This window comes from Lissotriton helveticus, chromosome 11 (genome assembly GCF_964261635.1).
Source record: "Lissotriton helveticus chromosome 11, aLisHel1.1, whole genome shotgun sequence".
NCBI classification, from domain to species: domain Eukaryota; kingdom Metazoa; phylum Chordata; class Amphibia; order Caudata; family Salamandridae; genus Lissotriton; species Lissotriton helveticus.
The window spans coordinates 174662656-174688931 of NC_136072.1; the positions used below are offsets into that span (position 1 = coordinate 174662656).

The 26276-nt window shown below is 43.0% G+C and overlaps 1 protein-coding gene across 1 annotated transcript in view; it reads left to right on the forward strand.

Moving 5' to 3' along the window:
* Positions 1-7699: 7699 nt before the first annotated feature.
* The window catches only part of LOC144791773 (T-kininogen 2-like), a 366415-nt gene continuing 347838 nt past the window's right edge, over positions 7700-26276 (forward strand). Inside the window, exon 1 of the mRNA XM_078666539.1 lies at positions 7700-8009. Coding sequence (XP_078522665.1) covers positions 7794-8009 — 216 coding nt within the window. The 5' untranslated portion in view covers positions 7700-7793. The remainder of the gene's footprint in view (positions 8010-26276) is intronic.

Genomic DNA, 26276 nt, shown 5'->3' on the forward strand with positions numbered 1-26276 from the left:
AGGGGCAAGGAAAATGAGCTGAAAATGTAAACTATTTTCACCTTGTTTCCGGAGGGTTTGGGTGTGGGGTGAAGGCACAAGTGCCTTTTAAGTTCTTCTCGTCACCAGGCTCTCCCCCTACCAAGGGCTCTCCCTACTCACATGGTATGATGTTTGATTTAGTTGCCAGGTCTGCAGTATGATTGAAGCCTTTTCTCATGTTTTGATAGTTGTTGACAATGAGGGTTTTGGAATTCTGTCACAGTGAAGAGTTCCTACAGTTCTTCCTTGTGTTTTTGTGGCAGCTCAGGAGGAGTAATTAAGCTCCCATATGATGCACCAGCTGGTGAGACATCTTGAAAATTGGAGACTTGGAAGATGAAGAGACAAAGAGCTTGTGGGATGTGTGCTGGATCAGTAGTGATTAGGACAGTGTGATCAAGTGAGTGCAAAACCAGTGAAAATTTCGGAAGAAATAACTCCTCCAGATGGAAACGCTTTACAATAAATGGGGGTCTAAAGATGGTGCACCAGTTTACAAAAAGCAACTGAGTCAGATCCTTGCTGTTCTGGTGTTGTCTGGAATTAATTTCAATCAGCAAGTGTACTGCAGCTTTCAGCAATTGATACTTTGCCATCTAAAGGGGAAACAAGCAACCGTGGAGGAGACCAGAGTGATGTATTAGTTTTCCAAAGGAAATATGGTTATGTTCTTGCTCGTTGCTGTATTTGAGATTTGTATGATGACTTAGTGGTATAGCATCGATGGATCACCTGTGTTCCAGGTACCCCATATACTCCACTTTCAAGTGCAACTCTAATGTTCATTCCTGTATCACACCACACAACACTCTTGAAGTGATGCATGGTCCATACTTACCTGGCATTCACCACTTAACCATATCCTTATTTCCACTCGGACCAAAAGGTAGGGAGGCAAGCCCACACATGAGAATGGTAGGTTTGGTGCTGCCAACACTCTGTGAGGAGGATATGCTTGTGCAACAAGATGTGATCTCATTAACATTGAGCCCTCTGTGTATTTTGGGGACAACCACCGTAGGAACCATAATACCTACCCAAACAAATAATGGACGGAATGCTGAATACATTATACATGCACCCCCAGTCAAGAGATCTGGGTTAAGTCCATTGTTCTTTTGCTCACCATGCCACGTCAGTTTAGACCCAGCCATATGTAAATCAGTCTTGACCCTGTGCCTCATGGGAACAGTCCAGACCCAACTGCCAAGCCAGGTCCTCCCTGAACCAGAAACAAGCATCCTGGGACCGGTGTCTGGGTATTACCCTTCATCAGCCAAGCAAGCTTGAATCCAGTGGCACAGTGAGCAATGTGTTTACTTTGAAGTAACTTTTACATCAGAAGGATTACATCTCATTACTATCATGGAAGGACTTTATATTATAATGGTTTAGATAAGTATTAGGTAATTGGAGGGTTATTGGGTAAAGGAATAAGCAGGCATTTTTAAGAATCACATCAGCTGTAGCACCTCCAAGGACACACCATCCTCCAACATGGAACACCTGTCATTAAAGCTCCGCTTAACAACCAACTTCATCCTAAGCAGCACTCTCATCTACAGACCATGCAACGCACCAGATTCAACGACTGCATTACGGATTTTGTCTCACTACTTGCTCCAGACGCTTGCAATTACATCCTACTTGGAGACCTGGACTTTCACCTCGAAGACCACGCCCATCCCAACTCAAAAGCACTCATCAAAGATCTTGGATGTGTGGGCCATATCCAATGAGTAAACAGACCAACCCACCCTGACAACACCTCCTGGACCATATTTCCACCACCTTCAACAACATCCAAGTGAACAAGCCCACACCAGGCCCCTGGAAAGACCATACCATTTGTCAAGTTCAGCATCCTGCAATCCAATACAAATGCCCTATACCACCCGAGATTCCGAAACTGGAATAGCGTCACTTTTATACACAGTTTTCCGGACCGGGGAGAGCAGAGATCGGGGAGAGCAGAGATAAGCTGGAGCAGTGAGTCCACGAGGGAGACTACAACTCCCATATTTCTAAGTGCCTAAAGGCACCTGAAAACACTGACACCGGCCCGCGGCACGGGACGCAACCGGGTGAAGCCCTGGTCAAGGGTGAACCCATCCACGCCTGTCGGAGCCTAGAGGAGGCTGGGTTGGGCATCCTCTCTAACTTCCCAGCTCTAAAAATCTAAAGTTATGGGGAAAAGAAGGGCCACTCTGCATGATCAAGGTGTGGACATCGTAAATACTTTGGAGTCTTTCCTCCTTAAAGCGGCAGACGTGCTGTCGAAAGAAATTGAGAGAGCGAAGGGAAGATTGAAGGGAGGTGAGGTGGATTTTGTACCCCCCATTACTCCTGCATAATCCTAACACTAATGTGGATGAATTAATAGATGCTGGGAGTATCTCACTTACACAAACTCAGCCCCGAATATTGATTTCTGACTCCCAGGCCAAGAGTATGGTTGGCGAAAATACTCCTCACTCCCCTTTGGAACCACCAGTGAAAAAAAGAGATGGGGTAGGCCGCAAAAATGGAATAAAATAACTGCTGGACCAAGTGGGGGAAAGGGTTCGCCTACGAAGACCACATGTGGCCCTGGGAAGTCCGTGCAGTCTACACAAGATTTCAAAACTATCCTGGCACGTTTACTACAACCCGTATTTAAGAGACTAGATAGTATTGAGGCTGAAATAGGAAAAATTTGCTAGAGAGGGGGAAGCTTCTGTACCTACGCATGTAAGAGCAGGACAACGGAATCCGTACTAAGTGTAAATCATGTGTGTCAGTGTAAATGTAACAGGTCCTCACACACTAACTTGCAGCCTAGCCTATGGTTATCCCTGAGAGTCGACCGGTTGCCTCAACTACCTTAACCATTAGAGAAAGTCCAGCTAATGTGGGGAAGCCACATAGCGACGATAAAACCCTTGGTATGGCTGATTTACTAGCAATAAGTAAATTCAAATAACTATCGACCTAGTGAAAATCGTCCACACACTAGTGATTCCCACCTCCTTGCAGATCTTGGCCAGCCCACTACTAATTTTCAAGTAGCTCACCAGAATCAGAAACAAATATACCCACATAACAGTACATACTCTGTTAGAATTACAAACGTCACCCATGGGGCAGGTCAGGGACGTGAGATATTATATCAAACCCATCAAAAGTTTAACCTTCACCTCCCCCCATTGCCCCTTCGTGATGATTTTAGTAAATACCCCACCTTTACCATATAGTCAGATGGAAACCACTCAAAAATTGATGAATAAAGCATCTCATTGACTGACTAAATTTGTTCCAAATTATGAACACCCTATTGTCGCTAGCTATATTATCATGGCAAGAAGAGTTCCCAGGGTGGGTAACACGCAATTGGGGGGGATTTAAAAACCAATATCTTGTGAAACATCTTCTGGATTTGGCCCTCAATTCTCCTGTGGCATCTACACAAGTCTATACCTTACCACTGTTTTTTTTTTATAGGCCACTGGGCACAAATCCTCGGGCCCGGAGGATGAGTACTACCCCCGGTCCTTTTGCCCCCCCTCGCCACACCCTCCCCCCCCCGCATCCGCATGCCTCTGTAGTCTTCCCTCCTGGAGAGAATGCTGTTATAGGTATACCTCTAGCAAACAAATGTGCTCCCTTAGAAGCATGTTATTGACATAAGGATAGAGATGAGACCCACTACCCACAGAACCATCTAGAGGTAGTTTCTATAATTGTTAAGCTGCCTCAAGACCAGGGAACTGACATTATGAAAGTTTCAGTCTGGAATATATCAGGGCTAAGGTCCAAGATGGAAAATGAAGATTGGTCTCTGATTATCAATCAGTATGACCTAGTATGCCTTCAAGAAACATGGGAAGTGGGCGCAGTGCATTTCGATGGGTATCGTGCAATTCATACACCTGCAGTTCTGTCCCAAGCAGGAAGAGCTACAGGAGGCTTACTAACGCTGATGAGAAACACCCTGTGTGTAAGGATAAATGAGGTGGATGTGCAGTCCTCTTATTATCATTTGATAGTATGTAGTGCTTCTGGTGTAGAGGATATGCTCTTAATCAATTATTATACCCAACTATTTTGAAGGCAGTATGGCAGAGGTAATCCAATCACTTGAAAATGAAATAGAAAAGGTAATAAACACCTACACTAAACCATTACATATAGTGTGGATGGGTGATTTCAATGCTCATAGCTGCCCATAAATCACAACACCGATATGTGGATTGATAGATGAAGAAGGGGTTACACCCTACCATTTTATACACAATGCATATGGGGATGCACTGAACAGACTCTTGGTCAGGAGAAATCTGGAAATTCGCAACCCTGTAGATGAGTTTACGGGCACTCTGGTAAAAACCTTAGGGGACTCAACACATGGATCAACGTTAGATTATTTACTGGTGGCGCCCCTTTTAAGAGATTTTTTAATCACATAGGAACACTTGTGTCAATTTTTAGTAATCATGTTGCATTGATTTATATAATTGGATGGAGGGTATGTTTTAATAGTAAAGTTACAAAAGTCCCAGTGCCAAGAATAGCAAGAAGAAATGGCATATTGTGAAAGTGGGCAAAAATATACATGGATATTATACTTCCTACTGTAATTGGGAGTAATCAGAAAGAAATTGTAATGTGTCTTGATTTGTATAATGACCCACAAAGTATAGTCGGGGCTTTTGTCTCACTGCTGAGTGTGGTGGAAAGAAATGTAAAATCTAAAACTAAAGGATGTTTAGTAAAGACTCCACGCTGGTTTGACACGGCCTGTACAAAAACCCTTAGAAGCCTACATTAAGCACTAAAGGAAAAGCCAAAGAACACCGCCTTGGTTAGCCTTTTTCAAGCCCAATATAAAAAATGCAGGCGGGAGAGACTCATGGCCTTAAAAGAGGAGGCTTGGGAAAAATTACAACTTGTCTCACTACTAAAAAGCTCCAAAGAGTTTTGGGAGGTAGTTAATTCACCTTTTCTGAGTCAAGACACAGATCCCCCCTTACAGAAAGGGGTCAGCCTCCTGCATGTCAAGATTGTATGGAGAAAGTCTTCCCATTCTGATGAGCAATGCAGGAAAGTTGGTGTGGTCCCCACCCCCATTTATCACAGTCTTCCCCGAGTGTAGTAGGCCCTGTTTAAATATTTCCAGAAAAATAAATATCTTGATGTATGCACACTACCAAAAACTCAAACCTACGGTAACCTAGAAGAAATTGTCTGTTATAAGAGGGAGAGTTGAAGGCTAACCAATTTAAGATGGGGAATCCATTTTGTCAATCATATATTTTCAAGGGATGACTGGAGACCTTATGCAAAATAATATTTTCATGGTTTGAGAGCATGGGATTTGAAGGGACTTACAGTGGGAGGATACCCTCCCCGTTTCCTTGTCCGACCATTTGATGTTAACTTTTAGCATCAGTCTCAATCCTTTTACAAAGCTATAGAGGAATGCCAGTCAGCCCATAACTATAAGGGCCTGGAACAAAATTGATTTAAAGGAATGTGTTGAGGCTTTGGATAGCTCTAAGCTCTAAGACCCTAATGAAGCTGCAGTTGAGATTTTTAATTGGAAGAATGAGACATCTCTTCAGTTGGCACCCATCAAATTGGTGAAAAACCGCAGAAGCCGTCCCACGGCTTCCTGGTACTCACAATTTTAAGAAGAAGTGCCTGCAACAACAAGAGTAGTTATTCCTTAGTGGAAAGGGCGAAATAAAAAGCGATTAGCCAGGAATATAAATCCCTCATTAAAGCAGAAAAGACTACATTTTTTTCAGATAAGATTAGATTTCCCACTAATTCTCCTAGGGAATTATTCAAATGGTACAGACGCTGTGGCGCCTGCCCTCTGTTAGCCCAATACTCCCAAGTAAACAGCTTTGTGTTGATTTGGCAGAATCTTTTAGGAAAAAGGTTGAAGATGTCTATGTTGAGTTAAGTGCAATGCAGAGGGATGTTTTTCCACTAGACAAGGAACACCCTTTAGAAGAAAACCGTTTGGCTTTCTGTAATTTCCCACTTTTTACACCAGAGCATGTAGAGAAACTGATATTGAACACCAAAGTCAGTCAGCTATATTGGTGAGTTTTTGGAATTGTACTGATGCTTGTAATCTTAGTTTTATACAAGAAAAATGATAATGCTTATGCATGAAATCTAACAAAAGTATGAGTGATGTTACACAGTCCTCATATGTGGAGCTCAGCTGATATTTGGTGAATCTCCAGAATTTTCAAGTCCACCATTTTGGTTGAAGGTGAGAAGACAGCATTCTGGGTTGAGGGATAAAAACACTTAAATAGAAGTTGCTTTCACCACTCTGGGCATGGGGTCCTTCCAATCCAGCGGAACATAGATTATTTTAAGAAGAACTTTACTACAAGCTAATTGAAAATCCCTAACATAGAAGCTTTAAGCACAGACTTGGAATTGGAGAGAACAACCTGTGGGGCAATTCTGCTGCATTGTTCTTTGGAAAATTCAGGGACAGAATAGGATAGTTTTGTTTAATTTGACTCCAGAGTTGGGCCTTTAACTCTCCCAGGTAGAAGTTTTCATTTGTACTTTCAATCGGGTAGAGGGAGAACTACATTTTTGTGCCAGTTCCATTTTTAGAGCTTAGAATTACCAGCTGTCCCAAACCTAATACAAGGCTCTGTGATGTTTTCAGCAGGCAGGGCAGTGTGTGCTCACAATGGTAGCATGAGTGAGCCATGACACATGTGAGTACCCTGTCCTAACATTTGCTGCTGCAAGAAATAATGCGTTAATAGCAGCTACAGGTCAGTAAGCACTCAATGGGCAAAGGTTGCCCCTCATTAATATCATTTAACACCTAAATACAGCAATCACCATCTAAAAGGTGACCTTCACTTGTGCTACAAAAGGCCTAACACTGTGTGGCTACATGTATGGTTTTGAGATAGAAACAGTTGTTTGTTAAAACCTGCACATTTTGCAGAAGATGATGGTTTATGTGTCTTCCATAGGATATTCCGGGTGTAACACCTGAATATTGTTGTGTGAAGACTGTATATTGTTTACAAAAACATTGGTACCTAAGAGTTACCAGGAAATCTAAACGCAGTGGGACCATATGTGTGCAAACAATATTTAAGGACACAATATTTGTGTCAAACGATATTCATATATACTGATACAAATCCATTAAAAAAAAAATAATGTCTTAGTTTACTTGCCACCAGCACTTCAGGTACCCTCAAATCACTATTGGGGTCATGACCCAACAGGAGCTCTGTTGAAGTACAGCCTTCTTGTCTGTAACATCTAGTTTGTACACTTATTTTCCTGCATTCTAATACCAAAGTTTTTTGGAACACTGAAAAATAGAAAAGAACCAAAGTACAACACATATTCTATCAATAATTTTATTAAAATGTCTGCCTTATTATTATTAGTTGAGTTTTTATCATGAAATCCTTTAAAATAAACAAGAGCAGTCAGGCACTGAGACTGGGAACGCAGCCTGAAAATATCTAACGAAAACAAGTTTGCACATTGATATCAGCTGCTGACCTATTGCATTTAAATGGCCAGTTGCACATGATCTTTGTTAAACATCACCCATCAGTCATTTACCTCGCAGTGTGATGGTTCACCTCGGGTTATGTCAAGGCTGCATTCACCTCTGATTATTGTGGTTGCATAAAAACATGTCATTTATTCCCATCAAGGGTTAGTCCTCAGGGTAGCTAGTTCTGCTGCTGAGAGTGGATAGAACCCTCCTTCAGACTTTGAAGAACATGAAGCAGTTTGCCTCATTTCTATGTCTCACACTGCTCTTCCTGAGCAGTGCCCTCAGCTCTGTGCCCCCCATCCCCCCAATGCCTCTGATACCCGAAGACTGCAATGCTACAGTATTTCAAGCAGGTCTGGCCCTGGAAGAGATTAATAAGGACCGAGATGAAGCCTACGTTTTCGCTCTTTACCGTGTAGCTGACGCACACCGCCAACCTGTGGTAAGAAATTATTTCCTTTTTATTTATTTTTTTATCTCCTTCAGGAAGATGAAAGGCTGAGAAAACACAGAGTGGTGGATCTGCAGAAGACATGCTCATCCACTAAAAAAATACCAATTAATAATGTTTTGTTTAACATTGTAATTGTAATTGCATTTATATAGCGTTTACTACCCCTGAAGAGGCGCCAGAGTGCTTCTTTGGCAAGTAGCATGCTACTCCGGAACCCAAAAAGGATGAGTGGCGAATTAGTATAGGGAAATATGAAATTAATTTGAGCAGTGGACATGTGAGTTTGTTCTCTAGATTGAAAAAGGATACTGGAGGGAAAGAAGAGGGATGGGTTTGCATTTATATAGTGCTTCCTACACCTGATGAAATGTGGAAGCGCTTTTCAACGGGTAGCACGCTACTCCGGACCCAAATAGGATTAGTGGGGAATCAGTATAGGGAAATATGACATTAATTTGAGGGTGGACATGTTAGGTTGTTAGGTTGTTACCGTATTTTCTGGCGTATAAGGCGACTGGGCGTATAAGACGACCCCCTACTTTTCCTTTAAAATATAGGGTTTGGGCTATATTCGCTTGCTCATAAAATGACCCCGGCGTATAAGACGACCCCCGACTTTTGAAAAGATTTTCAAGGGTTAAAAAGTCGTCTTATACGCCAGAAAATACGGTAGTTGGATTGAAAAGGACAGTGGAGGGGTAGAAGAAGGAAGGGTCTAGAAAGTGTTGTTTGGCGCTCATAACAGTAGGAGGAGGCTTGGGATGAGTAAAGGGGAGATGGAGAGGGGAGAGTCAGAGGGAAGGGTTTAGAAAGGCTTCTTTGGGAGACCTGAAGAGTAAAAGAGATATGAGATGATTCAAGGAGGAGTAGAGGAGGGAAGAGTCTAGAAAGGGTCATATTGGGGATCATAGTAGTAGAATGGGGTTTCGAATGGGTCAGAGAGTGGAGGTAGAGGATATATTGAGGGAGGTATAGGGTGAGATATAGGGTAATGCATTAGAGATGCTGAATTAGAAGTAAAGTAATAAATATAAAGGTACATAAGTGCATGGAAAGTATATAAGTAGTATATACTTATAAGTATATATATGATTGGATTAATTACTTAGTGGCAGGATTCCCCTAGACCTCAGTGCCAAGAAACCGTGTACGTGAGCTATAGAAGTATTTTTTAATATAACATAACATATATGTATAAGGAAGGTAATATATGTAGAATTAAGTTGCATTTAATACACTCAGACCTTCAACTATTACTGTACTTTCAGTTAATTTATTTGTTTTAATATTTTTGTAATTCAATAGTGAAGTAATTGTAGATAAATAGTATGATACAAGATTTACTTATTTATGCAGTCACCTATGTACATGATAAACACAAAATAATATTACCATAAGCAATATTTACATTTGGTAAGCAGAACTAATGAATATCTATATATTTATAAACATAAAGATTATACACGTTCTCTTAAGTAGTCTTCTGAAGATAAGGTAGTTATACGTGGATCTCATGTTTTGGGGTAAAGAGTTCCATAGTTTGGCTGCTTCAACAGAGAAGGATGTGCCACCTCTGTTTTTTCTTGTATGGTGGGATTTTGAAGTGAGGTGCCAATATAGAGTGAAGGTTCCTTTGTTGAATGTATTTATTTATTCATTTATTTTGGGTCTTATAGGGCGCAACTAAGCCCAAGGGCATCAAGGCGCCAAACATGACAATGTGGGAAAGACAAACATACAGCGGAAGTCTTTAAGCACAAGGAACAAGCATACAACAGAAATCTTTAAGCACCAAGAACAGAATCTACGGATAGGAGTCCCGAAAGGGCCAGGTTTTCAGTTGTTTACGGAAAAAACCCGGCAGAGGTTGGGAAGCCAGTTCAGGAGGAAGGGAGTTCCAGAGTCGGGCGCCAGGGTGGAAAAGGCTCTACCTCCCCATCTGGCCTTTATGAATCTCGGAGTCATAAGAAGATTTTTAAAAGCGGATCGAAGCACTCTGCTTGGGTGATAAGGCTGAAGAAGGGAACTGATACCTTCAGAACCATAGCCATGGAAGGCCCTGTGGGCAAGACAGAGAAGTTTAAAGGAAATTCTGGCCTGAACAGAATTTGGTAATTTTATTCCTGATGACGAGTGGCCCTGTTCCATGTATCTATTTGTGTGTGATACAAAGCAGCTTGAATGTTGATCTTCTCGCAACCGGTAACCAATGTAGGGCCTTCAATGAAGGGGAGATGTGGGCTGTTGCTTTATATCTACAAGTAGTCTGGCAGCAGAGTTCTTAATCAGTTGTAGACTTTTCATAGTTTTTAAAGATGATCCGTGCTAGAGACTATTGGTGTAATTGAGTTGAGACAGAACAAGAGAGATAGCAGCTTGGACCTTGCGTGAAAATCCCAGGTGGGGGAGTATGCATCGCAGGGTTTTTATAGTAAAGAAGCATGATCTTGCTAGTTTGTCCACTTGGGCATTCATTGATAACTTGGAGTCCATGGTAATTCAGAGGTTTTTTACTTCCTTAGACACTTTTGGCAGTGTTCCCAGGCTGTCATGCCAGGCGGTGAGTGGGTCATACATTTTCCAGTCACCACATATGAGTATTTCCGTTTAGAAAGCATTCAATTCGAGATGGTTCCATGTCATCTGCTGATCCATGGCTCCAAGGCAACTCACAATTTGTTAGTTTCCAATGACTTTGGGTCTTTCCAGTTTAAGGAGTATTTGTGTTTCATCTGCATAGTTATACCGTGTGATGTGAAACTGATCAGTGCTGGTAATAATTTCATGTAGATGTTGAAAAGCATGGGTGAGATGATAGAGCGTTGAGGGACCCTTGCTTTTGTGAAGTATGGTTTGGATAAGAATAGGGGGTATGGATGACATTAGTTCTGTCTTGAAGATAGAATGTGATCCAGTTCAGAGCAGTCCACTCTATGCCAGCTTCGTAGAGTCTTTGTATTAGAGTGTCATAGTCAACCGTGTCAAAGGCAACTGAGAGGTCCAAGAAAAGTATTGCAGAAACCCTGTTCCGGTCACCTATGTTCTTATGGTCATCCCAGATGGCAATGAGGGCGGATTCTGTGCCTCTCCCTGGATGGAATTCCGTTTGGAAATCTGAAAGTATGAAATTATCTTCAATGAATTGTAACATCTGGGCAAATGCTGCTCTTTCTATCAGTTTGCCCAGGGAAGGTCTATTTGTAATTGGTCTGTAGTTGTCAGGGTGTAGCGGGTCCAGGTTTGTTTTCTTTAATAATGGGCTTACGATTGAATTTGTTAGATCGTCTGGAAAGATACCCATAGTTAAGGAATTGTTGATGATTCTTCTTACTGGTGTAAAAGCAAAAGGTACAAAAGATGGAAGGAATGCTTTTTATTGGTGTGGCAGCACAGGTAGTTAGAAGAATTTTGTTGAAGGTTTGTGGTGGACATTTATTTACTTTAATAAGCCTAATTACATTTTTTAGAAAGGTTTTGAATTAATTATTTATAACTTGTTGCCACGTTTAAGAATATGAAATACATTATTTCTAGTAATTTTTCAAAAAGAATTGTAAAGTTGATATATTTAAATCAATGCATTATTTAATTCACATTCACTTTGATGAGTTACTGCGCTGAAATGATTTATTTGACTAGTTTCAGGTTAATAATAAATATTTTAAATATTTACATTTAACATTATACATCAATGTTTTAAATATTTTTAAAGCATAATAAAAGTCAGTAGTTTTCCATATACTTTCTCATGGGGAAATCTTCTCTGTGGTGGTGGACTTATCCAGCAACTATGTGTAATGTAAAATATGGTTGTAAAATAAGTTGCAGTAAATTTACGGTTGCACATAGTCATAGGAAGCTCTAGTCTCTCATTAGAGGGGGTGTAGACATGTAGGTCCCCGTCTACCCGCAAGTAGCTCTCCTGTATGCAGTACAGCCTCATAAAGGAGAAGTTTTTGCTTGGCTGAATTAATATATGCATACCACAATTGAAAAGTGTGTATCTATTACACAAATATGTGCATTGTCTGAACTCATAAGCTGATATTTGGGGAAAACTGGTGGTGTTTCCAAAATAGATTTAAAGCTGATATTTGAATGATAAGTCTTATGGCGTTGGGGAGACGTATTACAAATAATATTACCCTGGTGCCAGTGACATTACAGCAATGCTGTTATGTGATACCCATATAAGGGTATTCATTATTGGCAACGTTTTTTTTACATTACTGCTAACAACCCTGCCTCATGCACTGATGTGATCACTTCTAGTAAACGTGGGTAGGTGGCCACTAACACACTCTTGTCTGATTTGCTAGCCACTACAACACTAATATTAGTATGAGATGGTTTGCAGCGAACAAAAGTAGCTCTTATTACAGAATAGGTTGGCGAAGCCCCTCATTACACTTACATTTTAAATACTTGTGCATCATGCACAATACTGATTGATACTCCAAAGCATCAAACAATGTAGGCGTTTTAAAGTGATGGAGAATGGGCACTCTGATTAATACTCAAGTTTTACATTAACTGACTCAAACATTTTGAAATAATACACACCAATAATAGTTGGTGCCTGTTTTCTATTGCCTCCTTGGTTGCCCTCCCATTTCTAAATCCTGAAACAATCTCCATTCGACTAACACCAATTGACAACGCTAAGAAAGGGGGCAAAAGCAATAGGAAGGAAGTGAATTATTACTGCAACTCACTGGGCAAATATCTGCTCACGTCTGCCTTAAAAAAAAACTTCAGTGTGTTGCACATTGATATATATATGTTATGTGTGTGCGTGCTTGGATAATAAAAGAACCAATAAAAGGGTGTGATTCGTTCTGCACTGGGTCAGCTAATAGCTTTGGCCCAGGGAGAACTGTGCATAGGCAAACAATCGTCCGGAGCCAGTTAATAATAAATACTCCATTGGGTGTACTTGCAGGAAGGCGGCCAGTCAGGTACCCCACACTCACAATGCCAAGCAGGTCTGCATACTTGGGGTCCACCATCTTGTGACAGGACATAGGAGCTCTCCTGACAAGCGTGGGATGGCAGGGAGGAACGGAGGCAGCCGAGCAATTAGACGAATACTCGTTTTAACAACCTCAGACAGATTATTTGGTCTTGCCAGGATTAATACTAAGGGGCTTATTTATGAGTCCCTTGCAACACTTTTGCGCTGCCGTTGCATAACGTTTTGTGATGCAGCAACGGCGTAAATAATGCACAATGTTGCGCCATATTTACATCTAGGCAGATGTGTCACTTTGTAAATCCCCTGCGCCGGCTCCATTATATTTGCAACAGGTATAATGTATGCAGGGTGGGCGTTCTGACACAGGAAAGCCACGTAGAAGTGGTGCAGTGAAATCTATGAGATTTCACTGCTACACTTTTATGGCTTCAGTGCGTCAAATCCATATGCCTGTTTGAAGCAGGCGTAAGGGGTGACGCAGACCCTTTCATACGGGGCTTGACCCATGTGAAAGAACACATTGCTGGAGTTGTATCTGTTTTCAGACACACTCCAGCAATGCGCCAATTTTGCGCCTGATGTATCTGCAACTCCTTGCGTCATAGAGTACTGTACATTAAATACGTATGCAACAAGCATTACAATGACAGAAATAAGGAGGAGACCACTATTCAGTTGATTTAAGATTGATAATCATCTTATATATTTTTTTAAATTATTATTCATGGTCGGGCATATACAGTTAAAGCAGCACTGTATAAAACAAATTCTGTGACAACCATAATGCACTTGGTGCTCAAGAACGTGTATGTGAAGAACGTGGCGACGCAAGGGATAGGGTGAACAACCGCTGACATTCACCAGCACTCGGATTTACTCCACGACAGGCACACTGATTCATACAGGACCTGTGGACCTCGATCGGCCGAGACTTAGACGGCCTCGACTCATCGGAAATCTTGCCCTCGTGCAGACGCGTTGCCATCCGCTGTAGACGGAACACTTCCTTGATTCCGGTCGCCACCCAGCACTGCATAAGCAAGACAACTATGTCCTGATGACGATCCCAATTCAAGAGGATCGAAACGCCGTCGACTCTGCAGCGCAATACTAGGCGCACCTTTCATTGTGGCTCAATATAAATGACAAATTACCTGATACAGTGATGTCACTTTGACACCATACTTGAGTCACCCACTGTACATTATTTGCACCATTGTTCACTGTGCGCCGTCCACGCTGTTCACCCTATCACTTGCGTCGCCACGTTCTTCACATACACGTTCTTGAGCACCAAGTGCATTATGTTTGTCACGGAATTTGTTTTATACAGTGCTGCTTTAACTGTAAATACCCGACCATGAATAATAATTGTATTTAAAATATAAGATGATTAACAATCTTAAATCAACTGAATAGTGGTCTCCTCCTTATTTCTGTCATTGTAATGCTTGTTGCATACATGCTTATTTGTCTTATACTATTACCTGTTGGGATATTGTTTATTTATCTACCTTCTTAACCCAGTCCCGACGTGGTTTATGAGTCACACTCCTGTAACTTCATACTAGTACATTTAATACGGCGCATCCATGGAGTCACAAGGAGGGTGCAGTGAAAAGTGTTGCATTGCTATTTTCAAGCAGCGATGCAACACTTTTCATGAATAAGACCCTAAACTTTCGGCTCACTGAGCCATTGTACCTGCAGTGCTAAGCAAGTTTCTGAAACCACCTTTCCAGACGATGGCGTGCATTTTTGTATCCCTCATATGTGGGTGGGCATGGGGTCATTTTGGGGCTTATTTACAAGCCCCTTGGGGCACTTTTGCGCAGCCGTTGCGTCACTTTTGTGAGGCAGCAGCGGCATAAACAATGCTCCAGGTTGCACCCTATTTACAAATTGATGTATCTAGGCAGATGTGTCAACTTGGAACCCCCTGTGCCACATTATACCTGCGTCAGGTATAATGTATGCAGGGTGGGCGTTCCCACGCCAGAAAGCCTGACAGACGTGATGCAGTGAAATCTACAGGATTTCACTGCGCTACTTATAGGGCGCCACTGTGTCAAAACCTTATGCCTGCTTGGAGCAGGCATAAAGAGGGACACAGTGCAATAAGAACAGGCCTCCCCAATGCCCTGCTGGAGTTGCGTCAGGCTTATGACACAACTTCAGCAATGCGTAGGTCCTACGCCAACAGATACGTCAGAATTTTAGGTGCATCTGTCAATCCTTGTGGCGTGGTGTACTGTATTGTAAATGAGGCGCATCCCTGGTGGAGCAAGGGTTTCAATCGCAGGTGCAAGGAAACTTGCGCATCGCTGCTTTAATGCACAGCTTCTTGTCCATAAGCGCCACAGTTTCTTGGCACCGGCACTCCTGTTTTCATAAGTTCGTTTTTTAAATTCTCTCTTTGCAATGCATTTTATTATTTTTATTTGGGAGCTGGAATCTAAACGGTTCCAATAAAGTTTTGATTACTAAATGTCTCATCATTTTCCAGCTTCACCAATCTCAATGTAAATTAATCGAGGTGTGTCACACATGTATAGTTATTTATTCTATTTTGTATGAAAAAAAATTGTAATATTTTCAAGAAAATAAGAGGCAATAAACAGCAGCCAACAAGGTAAACATACAATTATCACAGAACTAAATGAATGAATAGAAACAAATAATAACTAGCTCCCTAGAGGTAATATATTGATTGCATAGTGCTGATTACACAGTCTTATACCAACACAAACAAATTAATTATAGTACAAAAATAATATTAATTGTGATATTTAGGCATTGATGCGATAGATAGATAGATAGATAGATAGATAGATAGATAGATAGATAGATAGATAGATAGATAGCTGGATAGATGTGCCTGCTGAATATTGACATAGAGTATCAAAGTATACAAATATCGGGGACAAAATATCAAAAGGTATGAAAATATAGATTTTCCATACCTAACTTCATACATGTACCTTGAAGATTTATAAATCTTCAAGGTACATAGATGTAGAATTAGGAATAGCAAATCTATACTTCCTCTATATGCACTTACCTTTCGATATTTGCTATTCAATATTTTGTCCAAAATATTCTTATCTCTCAGTATTCTTAGCCTTGATATTTAGTAGAACAGTAGCTAGATACATACCTAGGTAGAGAGTTAGCTAGCTAGATAGATAGATAGATAGATAGATAGATAGATAGATAGATAGATAGATAGATAGATAGATAGATAGATAGATATATTCCAAACTAGTGTGGAAGATGATGTTTGGTGTTGGTGGAGCTGAGGAGACATATTCTGTATGAGCAAGGTTAAAACAGGCTTTGTAGACAAACTGAAGTAAATATAGATAAAAAGGTCTAAAGTGGTGCAGATGGCCAAGCGGGTGAGTGGAAGATTGAGTAAATAGGGTCTTTGAGTGATCATGACCCTCTACATCCTTCTCTTTGGCCATCATTGGTAGAAACAACAGCTTCCAGGCCCTCTCCTAGGGCCCTTGTCTAATCCCGCGTTGGGAGAGGTGAATGGTTCCTTTCAGATCCTTCCTTGAAAGATCTTGATCGGCCCAGCGATCAACTGACCCTACAAGCCAATGTGAGACAGGAGATCGATCCTCCTTTCCATCTCCTTGCAATGTTCTTCTTTGGTCCTCACTAGTCAAGGTGCACAACCAGAACCTCAGTCAGGGTCGTGGTGTTCAATAGTGCAGCAGGTGTAGTGGCACCAAGGTCAAGGGAGTGAGGGAGTCTACACCCTAAATAATGGCAGTTCTCAACTGTCAAACCAAGGATTTTGGCCAATTTCCTTTCTTGCCCTATTGCTCATGGCACATTGCTTAGCTATTGACCTAACTTTATAAATCATCTGATCGAGTGTCCATGCAAATGAAGGGCGTGGACTGGGAGAGGTGCCAGAGCGTATGCCTCATTCTTCTCAGTGCCATTTGGTGAGAGAGCCATGGATTCCTTGCAGCCTACCCGAAGCTTTGGTGCACAGTAACTTATTGTTGATGCATGCTTTCTACCCCAGCCCTGCCGGCCTGCCTGAAGTCAGAATGCAATGGCAATACAGAATGAAGCAGATAAGGTAGCCCGCTAATTGTCCAACAGTATTGATTGGGCAGAGACTTGCATTTGAAAGCATTCATTAACCTCCAATATTTCTTGGTGCAGTTCATTACTCTGTTGGTTTTACAGTTGGGGACTTGCTGCATCCTGTCTTCTTCAATGCTGTTTAATATAGCTGCCTTTTATTCTACTATTGCATATTGTGGGGCTTATTTACAAGCCCTTGCACCACTTTTGCGCTGCTGTTGCGTCACTTTTTGTGACGCAGCGGTGGCACAACAATGCGCCAGGTTGAGACCAATTTACAAAGTGACGCATCTAGGCAGATGCGTCGCCTTGTAAACCCCTGCACCACAATATATCTGCATCAGGTATAACATATGCAGGGTGGGCATTCCCACACCAGAAAGCCTTGTAGAAGTGATGCAGTGAAATCTAAAATATTTCATTGCGCCACTTCTAAATCACCACTGCGCAAAACCTTACACCTGCTTGGAGCAGGCGTAAGGAGTGGTGTAGTGCAATAAGAATAGGCCTCCCCCATGCATTGATGGAGTTACATCAAGTTTACGACACAAGTCCAGCAATGCATGGATTTTGCGCCGACAATTATTTAAGTATTTCTGACGCATCTGTAAATCCTTGGGCCATGGTGCGCCATATTGAAAATATGGCACGAATATGGTGGAACAAGGGTTTCTCTCACAGGTGCAAGGAAACGAGTGCATCGCTGCTTTAATGTAGCGATTTGTCAGTTTCTTGTAAATAAGCCCCTATATTTACAAGTGACTTCTGTCTCTGAGCTGCTAACTTTGCATAAATCTAACAAACAATATGTCTTTTAATGGAAGGGCTCATAAAATTGTGAAGGTGTGGGGGGCTTTCGGAATACCCATGTAGCATGTTTAATAAAAATAATATGTTGAGGATCCCTAACCATTAACAATTGTTTCTTAGAAACAAATGTTTTTTACACCTGCAGGTTTGCATGCAAAACAACTGCAATGGATGAAACTATAACACTATTGTACTATTCGCACAATCAATGATAATCTCTAATAGTTATTGACATTAAATGGGAAGTCATTATGAAAATGTAGGGTTAGGAATGACTTCTTTACTTACCGGTCATCTTCAATATCCTGATTAGGTCCTCCTCATCCCAGTCATTACATAGTGAGTGTGGCCCAGCCCTTGACAGGCACATACCACATTACTATTTTTTCAATGTCCATTAAATGGACATAAACTCCTTCCATCCCTCCCGCTTCGTGTAACTTCACAAGCAAAACGAAAACGCAAACCCCAAAAGAGGAAAGGGAGTGTTGTTAACTGGGATGAGGAAGACCTAATCGGGGTATTGAAGATTCCCGGTAAGTAAAGAAGTCATTACCACCTCATACGGTCCTCCACGTTCCAGTCATTACATATTGAGGAAGTCACAAACCAGAGGCAAAAGAAAGGTTTGCACTAATATAAATGTATTCATAACGGAAAAACAAATTATTGCATTGCAGTAGCCAAAGCCATATGACCAAAATTACTTAGCATGGCATCATCAATATCCAAAGAATAGTGTTTAACAAAAGTATCAAAAGAGGACCAGGTAGCAACCCTACAGATTTCCTGGAATAGACACACCACCCAACTCCACCCAGGAAGCTGAGATTGATCTAGGGGATCTGCCCTGGACAGAAGAAGGAGCTACCAGATCCAGAGAGGCGTAAGGCTGAAATATAGCTTGTCATATCCAGAAACTCAAGGTAGACGTTGTCATCTTTGTGTCTTTAGGAACATTCCTGAAGGAGACAAATAAAGACTGAAAAAAGCGAAAATCCTCAGTATGCTGTAAAAAACACAATAAACTGCACTTAACATCAATGGGGGATGGAAACCCACTGGAACCACCCTCCTCAAAAATAGGAAGAATCAACTCTTGTTGCAAATAAAATTTGAAGCTGATTTTAAGAAGAAACCCTGGATAAGGAGGAAGAACAACTCTATCTGGAAAAATCCTGAGATAAGGAAAAGAGATGACTAATGCTCCAAGCTCCCCTAACCGATAAGAGGAGGTAATAGCCAGCAAAAAATCAACTTGGCCAATAACCACATCATAGAGCAAGTTTCCAAAGCCTCAAACAGAGCCAGTTGTAAACAATGCAGAACACTAGTTAGATCCCAGACAGGAGGAGTGGAATGAAGAGGTGGCCGTTTAAGCCACAGTTCTTCAAGAGACGGGTAACCAAACAAACCAATTAATCCAGCTCGGCAGTATGACCCCTTAAATCTCTAATAGCAGACCACTGAGAGGTAGAGGTAGAAAGAGATACATTTTTGAGGCAGCCATCCTGGGGAAAACCCAGCTACTAGATCATAATTACGAACAGAAGCCCATTTCTGAATAGAACCCGTAATTCTTACGATATGAAGAAATAGTAAAGGGCTTCCTAGATCACTGGATGTCTGCAGCCACCCCACGAGAGCAACCACGCCTCTCAAGAACCTTGCCGTCAAATGCAGGCTCCAGAGCTGACTGAATGACCGAAGAGGAAACTGCAGAAGGGACGGAATCAATAGAAGTTTGACAAACTGGTTCCTGGATAACTCCTGAGGCAATGGTAACCAGGGGCAACGAGTCCAAAACGGGGGAATCACAACCACTGTTACCCTTTTCTCCCAAATCTTTTGTAGCACCCTCAGGAGGAGGGGAATCAGAGCAAATGCATAACACAGGCCCCTTAGCCAAGGACAGGGCAAGGCGTCCACCACCCAAGCACCCTGGTTGATTTGATTCGAACAAAATAATGGAAGCATTGCATTGTTTGGCAAACAGGTCTATCCAAAGAGAACCCCATGTTAGACCAATCTGGTTGAACAGACCCTTCATCAGATGAAAGGAGACTGGGGAAGAGATATTGTGGCTTAGCCAATCCACATGGAAGCTGAGCTCACCTTGGATGTAGACTGCTGTCAAAGACAAAAGATGGATTTCCACCCAAGCATATACCTGATATGCCAGGAAATTCAAATGAAGGGTTCTAGTCCCCTGTGCCAATTGAGATAGTGGCAAACCACCTGCTTGTCCGTGCGTACCATCAGATAGTGACTCTGAAGGAGGGACTGAAAGAATTGGACGGTCTGCCACAAGGCAGCCAATTATCCTCAATTAGAAGAATGGCAACTGTCCTCCCTTGACCATGGACCATGAGCCTCAGATTTCCCAGCCTTGCACCCCATCCCCACTGGCTGAGCAACATAGAAGGGAGAAGCTAAAATGGAACACCACAAGTCAAGTTTGCAGAATTCAGCCACCATTCCAGGGCCTTCACCATTGCTTGTGATGAAGGAACTGGATAGCTCATTGACCCATGTCCAGGCTCCAATGGGCCAACAAATGATTTACATGTTTTTTTTTCAATGAAAACAAGCCAAGGAACCACGGCCATGGCTGCTGCTAGTATCCCCCGACACCGACCAACCACGCATGCAACCTAGGGATCATCCTCGACTCCACGCTCAGCATGACCAACCAAGTCAACGCAGTCTCCTCCTCATGCTTCCGCACCCTCCGTATGCTCCGTAAAATCTACAGATGAATCCCAATGAACACTCGGAAAACAGTCACCCACACCCTCATCAGCAGCCGACTCGACTACGGAAACGCCCTCTACGCCGGAGCCCTGGTCAAACTCATCAGCAGACTTCAAAGAATCCAGAACGCCTCTGCATGCCTGGTCCTAGACGTCCCTCACACAGACCACATCACCCCCCACCTGACAGACCTGCATTGGCTCCCCGTCGAGAAAAGAATCACCTTCAAACTCATGATCCACGCACACAAAGCACTCCACAAGACCGGCCCAGCCTACCTCAACAGCAAACTCTCCTTCTATGCACCCAACAGGAAACTCTGCTCGGCCGACCTTTCCCTGGCCGCCGTCCCGCGCATCCACAGAACCACCTCCGGGGTCAGATCCTTCTTCCACTGCGCCGCCAAGACCTGGAACGCCCTCCCCCTCCACCTATGACAGACTACAGACGTCCCGGCATTCAGAAGACTGCTCAAGACCTGGCTCTTCGACTACTGACTGCAGCTCCCCCCCCCCCACAGCGCCTTGAGACCCTAGCGGGTAGGTAGCACGCTTTACAAATTACTTGATTGATTGATTGATTGTTTGATCCCCAAAACCCAAAGCCAGAATTAGGTTGGAGTAGAAGACAGAGTCATCAGTGTTTGAGCAGCGGACTGAAGTACAACAGTCTCTGTTGAGATGGCATCAGATGGGACTTGCCAAAGTTATCTTGAAACTCAGAGACTGCAGAAAAGTTATTGTTGCTGACCCTGCCTCCTGCGCCTCCAGGAAAGAAGAACCACATATTAGCCACTCATTGATATAAAGGAATAAAGAAAACCCTTTAAGCTGTAGCACGGCTACTACAGGAGCTTATTCCTTGGTGAAGGTCCGGGCTCCACCTTCAGACCACATGGCCATGCCTGAAACTGGAAGTGCCCCCCTTGCACTGGGAACCAGAGAAACTGCTGGCAGTGGGGATGAACAGGAACGTAGAAATAGGCATATTCCAGGACAAACATTGTTAAGTAATTGCTGTGGTAAATCAGGGGGATGCTTCCCTTCAGAGAGATCATCCTAAAAAAGTCCAACTGAACAAACTTGTACAGTAATTTTAGGTTCAGAACAGGCTTAAACAAACAATCCCCCTTCTGGACTAAAAACAGAATGGAATATAGAACGAGACTCTCTTGGCCTAGAGGAACTTTGGCCACTCCCTTCTTCAAAAGCAACCTTTCCACCCCTTTCGGGAGAGCAGCTCTTTTTTTCTGTATGTCCTGACAATGGTGTAGCATGGAACATCGGTAGAGGAGGATGATGAGGAAAAGGAATCCTGAACTACTTCAAAACAATTGGTAGAACCCACTGGTCCGACACATAGCGCATCCACTGCTCGGGAAACAAAGTTAACTGAGCCTCTACTCCCATATAGTAATTTCCCAATTGGCTGCCACTGGGAGGAAGGCTGATTAGTGGGTTGACCAGACTGGTCCTGTGGTTGGGATTTGGTATTGCCAAACACGCCCGTCCTCCGGCCGCCACAAAAGGGACGTTTGGTATCCTGTGCTTATAACAACTGCTTCTGGAAATACAATTTCTTCCCAAAGAGTTCAAGAAACATCAGCGTGCCATGCTGCAATGCGCATTCACAGCACCCAAGTCCCGTAAGTAGAGACTCCTTACATGAAAATGCACTCCATAACAGCTGAGGCACACACATAGTAATCTGAACAAAATAAATAAATAAATAACTGAACGCAGTATCTTACCTGTCGAAACGTCAGGGAACAAAACATGAGTAAGGCGGGGTATGTGCCTACTGAAGGCGGGTTTGCACTCACTATGCAATGACTGGAATGAGGAGGACTGTATGAGGGTGTAATTGAAATCTCTCATACTTATTCACTAGTTCACAGCTTAGTATCTTAACTTGATGGAGTAATATATGAAGATCAGAAGCGACGCTGGATAAGGGGGAAAGAAATTGCTCCAAGATAGATCGGCTGATGCGGTGGTGAGTAACCTGTAGTCCACAGCCTATTCTGGGGGTCGACAACTGTTTAAATCCTCCTGACCGTCCCCCGCTTCAAGCTCCAACGTATGGGAGGAAGTAGGTTTGACACGCTCGCCACCAAGCTGTAATACACCCTCACTCTGGACACTCGTTCCTCCACCTCCCTTCTCCAGTTCAGGTGACTACATAAAACGTGGCTGTTTATGCAGACAATGGCGTAGTCTCCCTGCTCCCCTCTGAGCATAGTGTTTAAGACCGCTCGGTTAGCGCCAAGAAACTTACGAGTGAACGTGCGCTGTACAAATTTTGGTTAAGATAAGATAAAAAGTTAACTAATAGTAGCAAATTAATAAAGCACAGATATACATATATATATATATATATATATATATATATATATATATATATATATATATATATATATATATATATATATTCAATGAGAATCCCCAGACTTCTACACCGACGGCGTGGCGAAAGAAGGAGACAGACCCCACGGCTTCAGGCAAGATGTTGCTTTTATTTAAAACCTTCCTGGCGACGCGTTTCGAGTAACTTGTACTCTTGATCACACACCATAAAATGAGTCAGCCTGTTATTTTTAAATGCTTGCTTTCCCTGACCCCTCCTATGGGCCACACCTCTTAAAGTGCATCACCTGATTGTTTTTAAACATAGGCATGGAAAAGGTGTATATAACATAATGGAGTAAAAAACAGACTGTTTTTGATATTTGTATTCAGAAAAAAAGTACATTTTGCCTGAAATCAATACAAATTATAAAAAAAGTTGATTCTGTTTTAAAATTTCATTCCATCTCATAATTTTATAATGCATAAAAATTTCACATTAAAAAAATTATTTACCATTTACAATTATTGCACATATCCCATTTGTATTCACAAACGTTTATCCTATATATATATATATATATATATATATATATATAAATATATCCTACTGGCGGCCGCCAGTAGGTAGTTATAGTTAGGACCTAGTTACCAAAGGAAAATCGCAACATTCTATTCCCAATAACTTTAGCGCCGATTGATGAATCTTCGCAAAATTTTCAAAACTCGTGGGGCGCTCCGGTCCGCTCTTATCTTGAAAGTTTCGGGTGATTCGGCAAGCGGGGAACAAGAAAAAAGGGGGGTCCTAAAACGTCTTTTCTCCATGTGATTTTCCATAGGAAACTTTAGACACGGCTACAGCCCGAACTGCTGAACGGAATTACACCAAATTTGGCAAAAAGGTAGCCCTTGGTTCAGAAAGAACTCTTTTTTTTAAAAAAATGGTGTAAATCTGTTCAGTAGTTGCTGAGAAAATCTAAATAAAAAAATATAAATATATAGAGGCGCGCAGGATCCACACACCCTGCCAATCACAAGCTGCATTCTAATTGGCTGTCAACACTACAAACTAAGAAGTGTTGGTAGCCATCTTGTGCCTCGGTAGAACCGAGGCACAAGAAAAGAGAAAAACAAATGCGCAAAACATGAAAAGGGGGCAGGGTAGAAACACTCTGACCTCCTAGGCTTGCTCAGGGCCAAAAAAGCATTTTTTTTTTAATCGCGGGATGCGCACTGCATCCGGGCGCGAACATTTTAAAAAAAAACAAAGCTTTGTTTAAATAAAGCCCCCGGGATATTTGCGGGGGCACCCGCCCCCTCCAGCAGCCCCGGGGACCGCCCCTCCCGTGGCTTCTTTCTTAATCTGTGGGGTCTCCAAGGCCCCCCCAAGCCCCGGGGACCGCCACCCTCTGGGGCTTTAAAAAAAATAAAGACTCCTGTGTGGAGGAGACCGCCACCTCCCCGGGGCACTAATATTGTAATTTGGGGGCCCGTTACGGACCCCCGAGCCCCGGGGACCACCACCCCTGGGGCTGTGTATTAGTTGTGAGGGGGGCAGCGTGGCCTCCCTCATGGAGCCAGTGATGGCCCTGGGGACCGCCCCCCCAGGGCCAGCTCCTGAAGTGTCCCTGGGTTGCCCACCCCCGGGACACTGCTGTTTGCAATGACGGGACGGGAGCCTTGCGGCTTCCGCCCTGTAATTGCAAACTGCTTTGCTTCATTGAAGCGAGAGCAGGGAAACCGGCTCTCACTTCAATGAAGCAAAGCAGATTGCTTTTCCACATGGGGAGCTGCATGTTAGCAGCTCCCCATGTGGAAAAGCAATGCCGGCTCCCGCAGGACGCAGGGAGCCAGCGGGACCGTGGGGGGATTGGGGACCCCCCCCGGTCCCCAGCGGATAGGGCCGACCCCGGGGGATGGGGTCCTAGGGGCCATAAGTGGCCCAGGAGGTGGGGCTACGAGGCCCCCCTCCCCCATTATACATTTCCCCACCACACTGCTCCGGGGACCGCCACCCCCTGGGGCTTTTAAAAAATATTTGTGGGGGGCTTATGCCCCCCCCCGGCAGCCCCGGGGACCGCCTCCCCCCCGGGGCTTCTTTTTTAATCTGTGGGTGGCCTCTAAGGCCCACACCAAGCCCCGGGGACCGCCACCCCCGGGGCTTCTTTTTTAATCGTACTGTGTACGCATGATGAGTCTCCTGATGTGTGTTACATTGTACACGTTATGTAGTGCGTGTAGTGCATTCTCCAACTATGCAACAATATAAATAACAACATTCCCAGCTCCCCTGCCCTGGCCAGGCACTTACTGTGTCTCTCACTCATAAACATTATAAACCTCCATAAGTTGGTACCTATTAACAAAGTGGCCATGTCCAGTATAGAAAATGACAGGGCCAACATTACTCCCCGATTTGTTAAACCCAATTTCTACCATCAGTGCCTCACCCACCCCCAGAGCACCCCCTCAATATTAACTGGAGCACACTAATGGCACACCCGATCCAGTACTCCAGGAACAAACAATAAAAACTCTGCATCAAGCTATGTCATTAGTCGGGGGGAAGGGGGCCCAGCCCTATGGCTCTTCCTCCGCAGAGTCACAGGATCTGGTGGGATTGGCCTCAAAGACTCAGCCTTGAGTCGATGATATGTCAGTGAAAGGATTCCTATTGAGGTGTAGGATTTCCGCTGCCACCTGCGCTCTCTCCTTAGCTGCCTGTTTTTTTCATTGGGCGACTGTGCGGTTTTCAGCTGTTCCTCCTTCTCCATCTCTGGGTCTCCCAATCCCTTTGGATAATTTGGTAATCCTTTGGATTTTCACGCCGTAGCAAGGTGGAAATATTATGTGGTATGACTGGGAAGCCTTACCATGTAATATTAACACAATCCCCAAACTTGGACTTCAGATTCACACTAGCAATCCTTAGCTCAATCCTGGTAGTGTGGCAAAGAGCAGTCAGGCTTACTTAGAGGAACATGTGTTAAGCATTTCAGAGTACCAACATGGACGATAAGTAATTAACACAACTCAAAAGAAATCCGACACCAATTTATAAAAACAGAGCTTATTTTTGTACAAACTTAAACACCAAAATGAAATCAATACAAGGCGTACAACCAGAGTTATTGATTTCAAAGTGTTCAGAAAATCAGTACTTTGCAGAGCTGTCAAACATTACCATTGCGGTCAATGGGGAAAATCTCAGGTGACACTCGGTCACTTGCTGGGTGAGTTCAAAAGAATCCACTCGGAATTCAG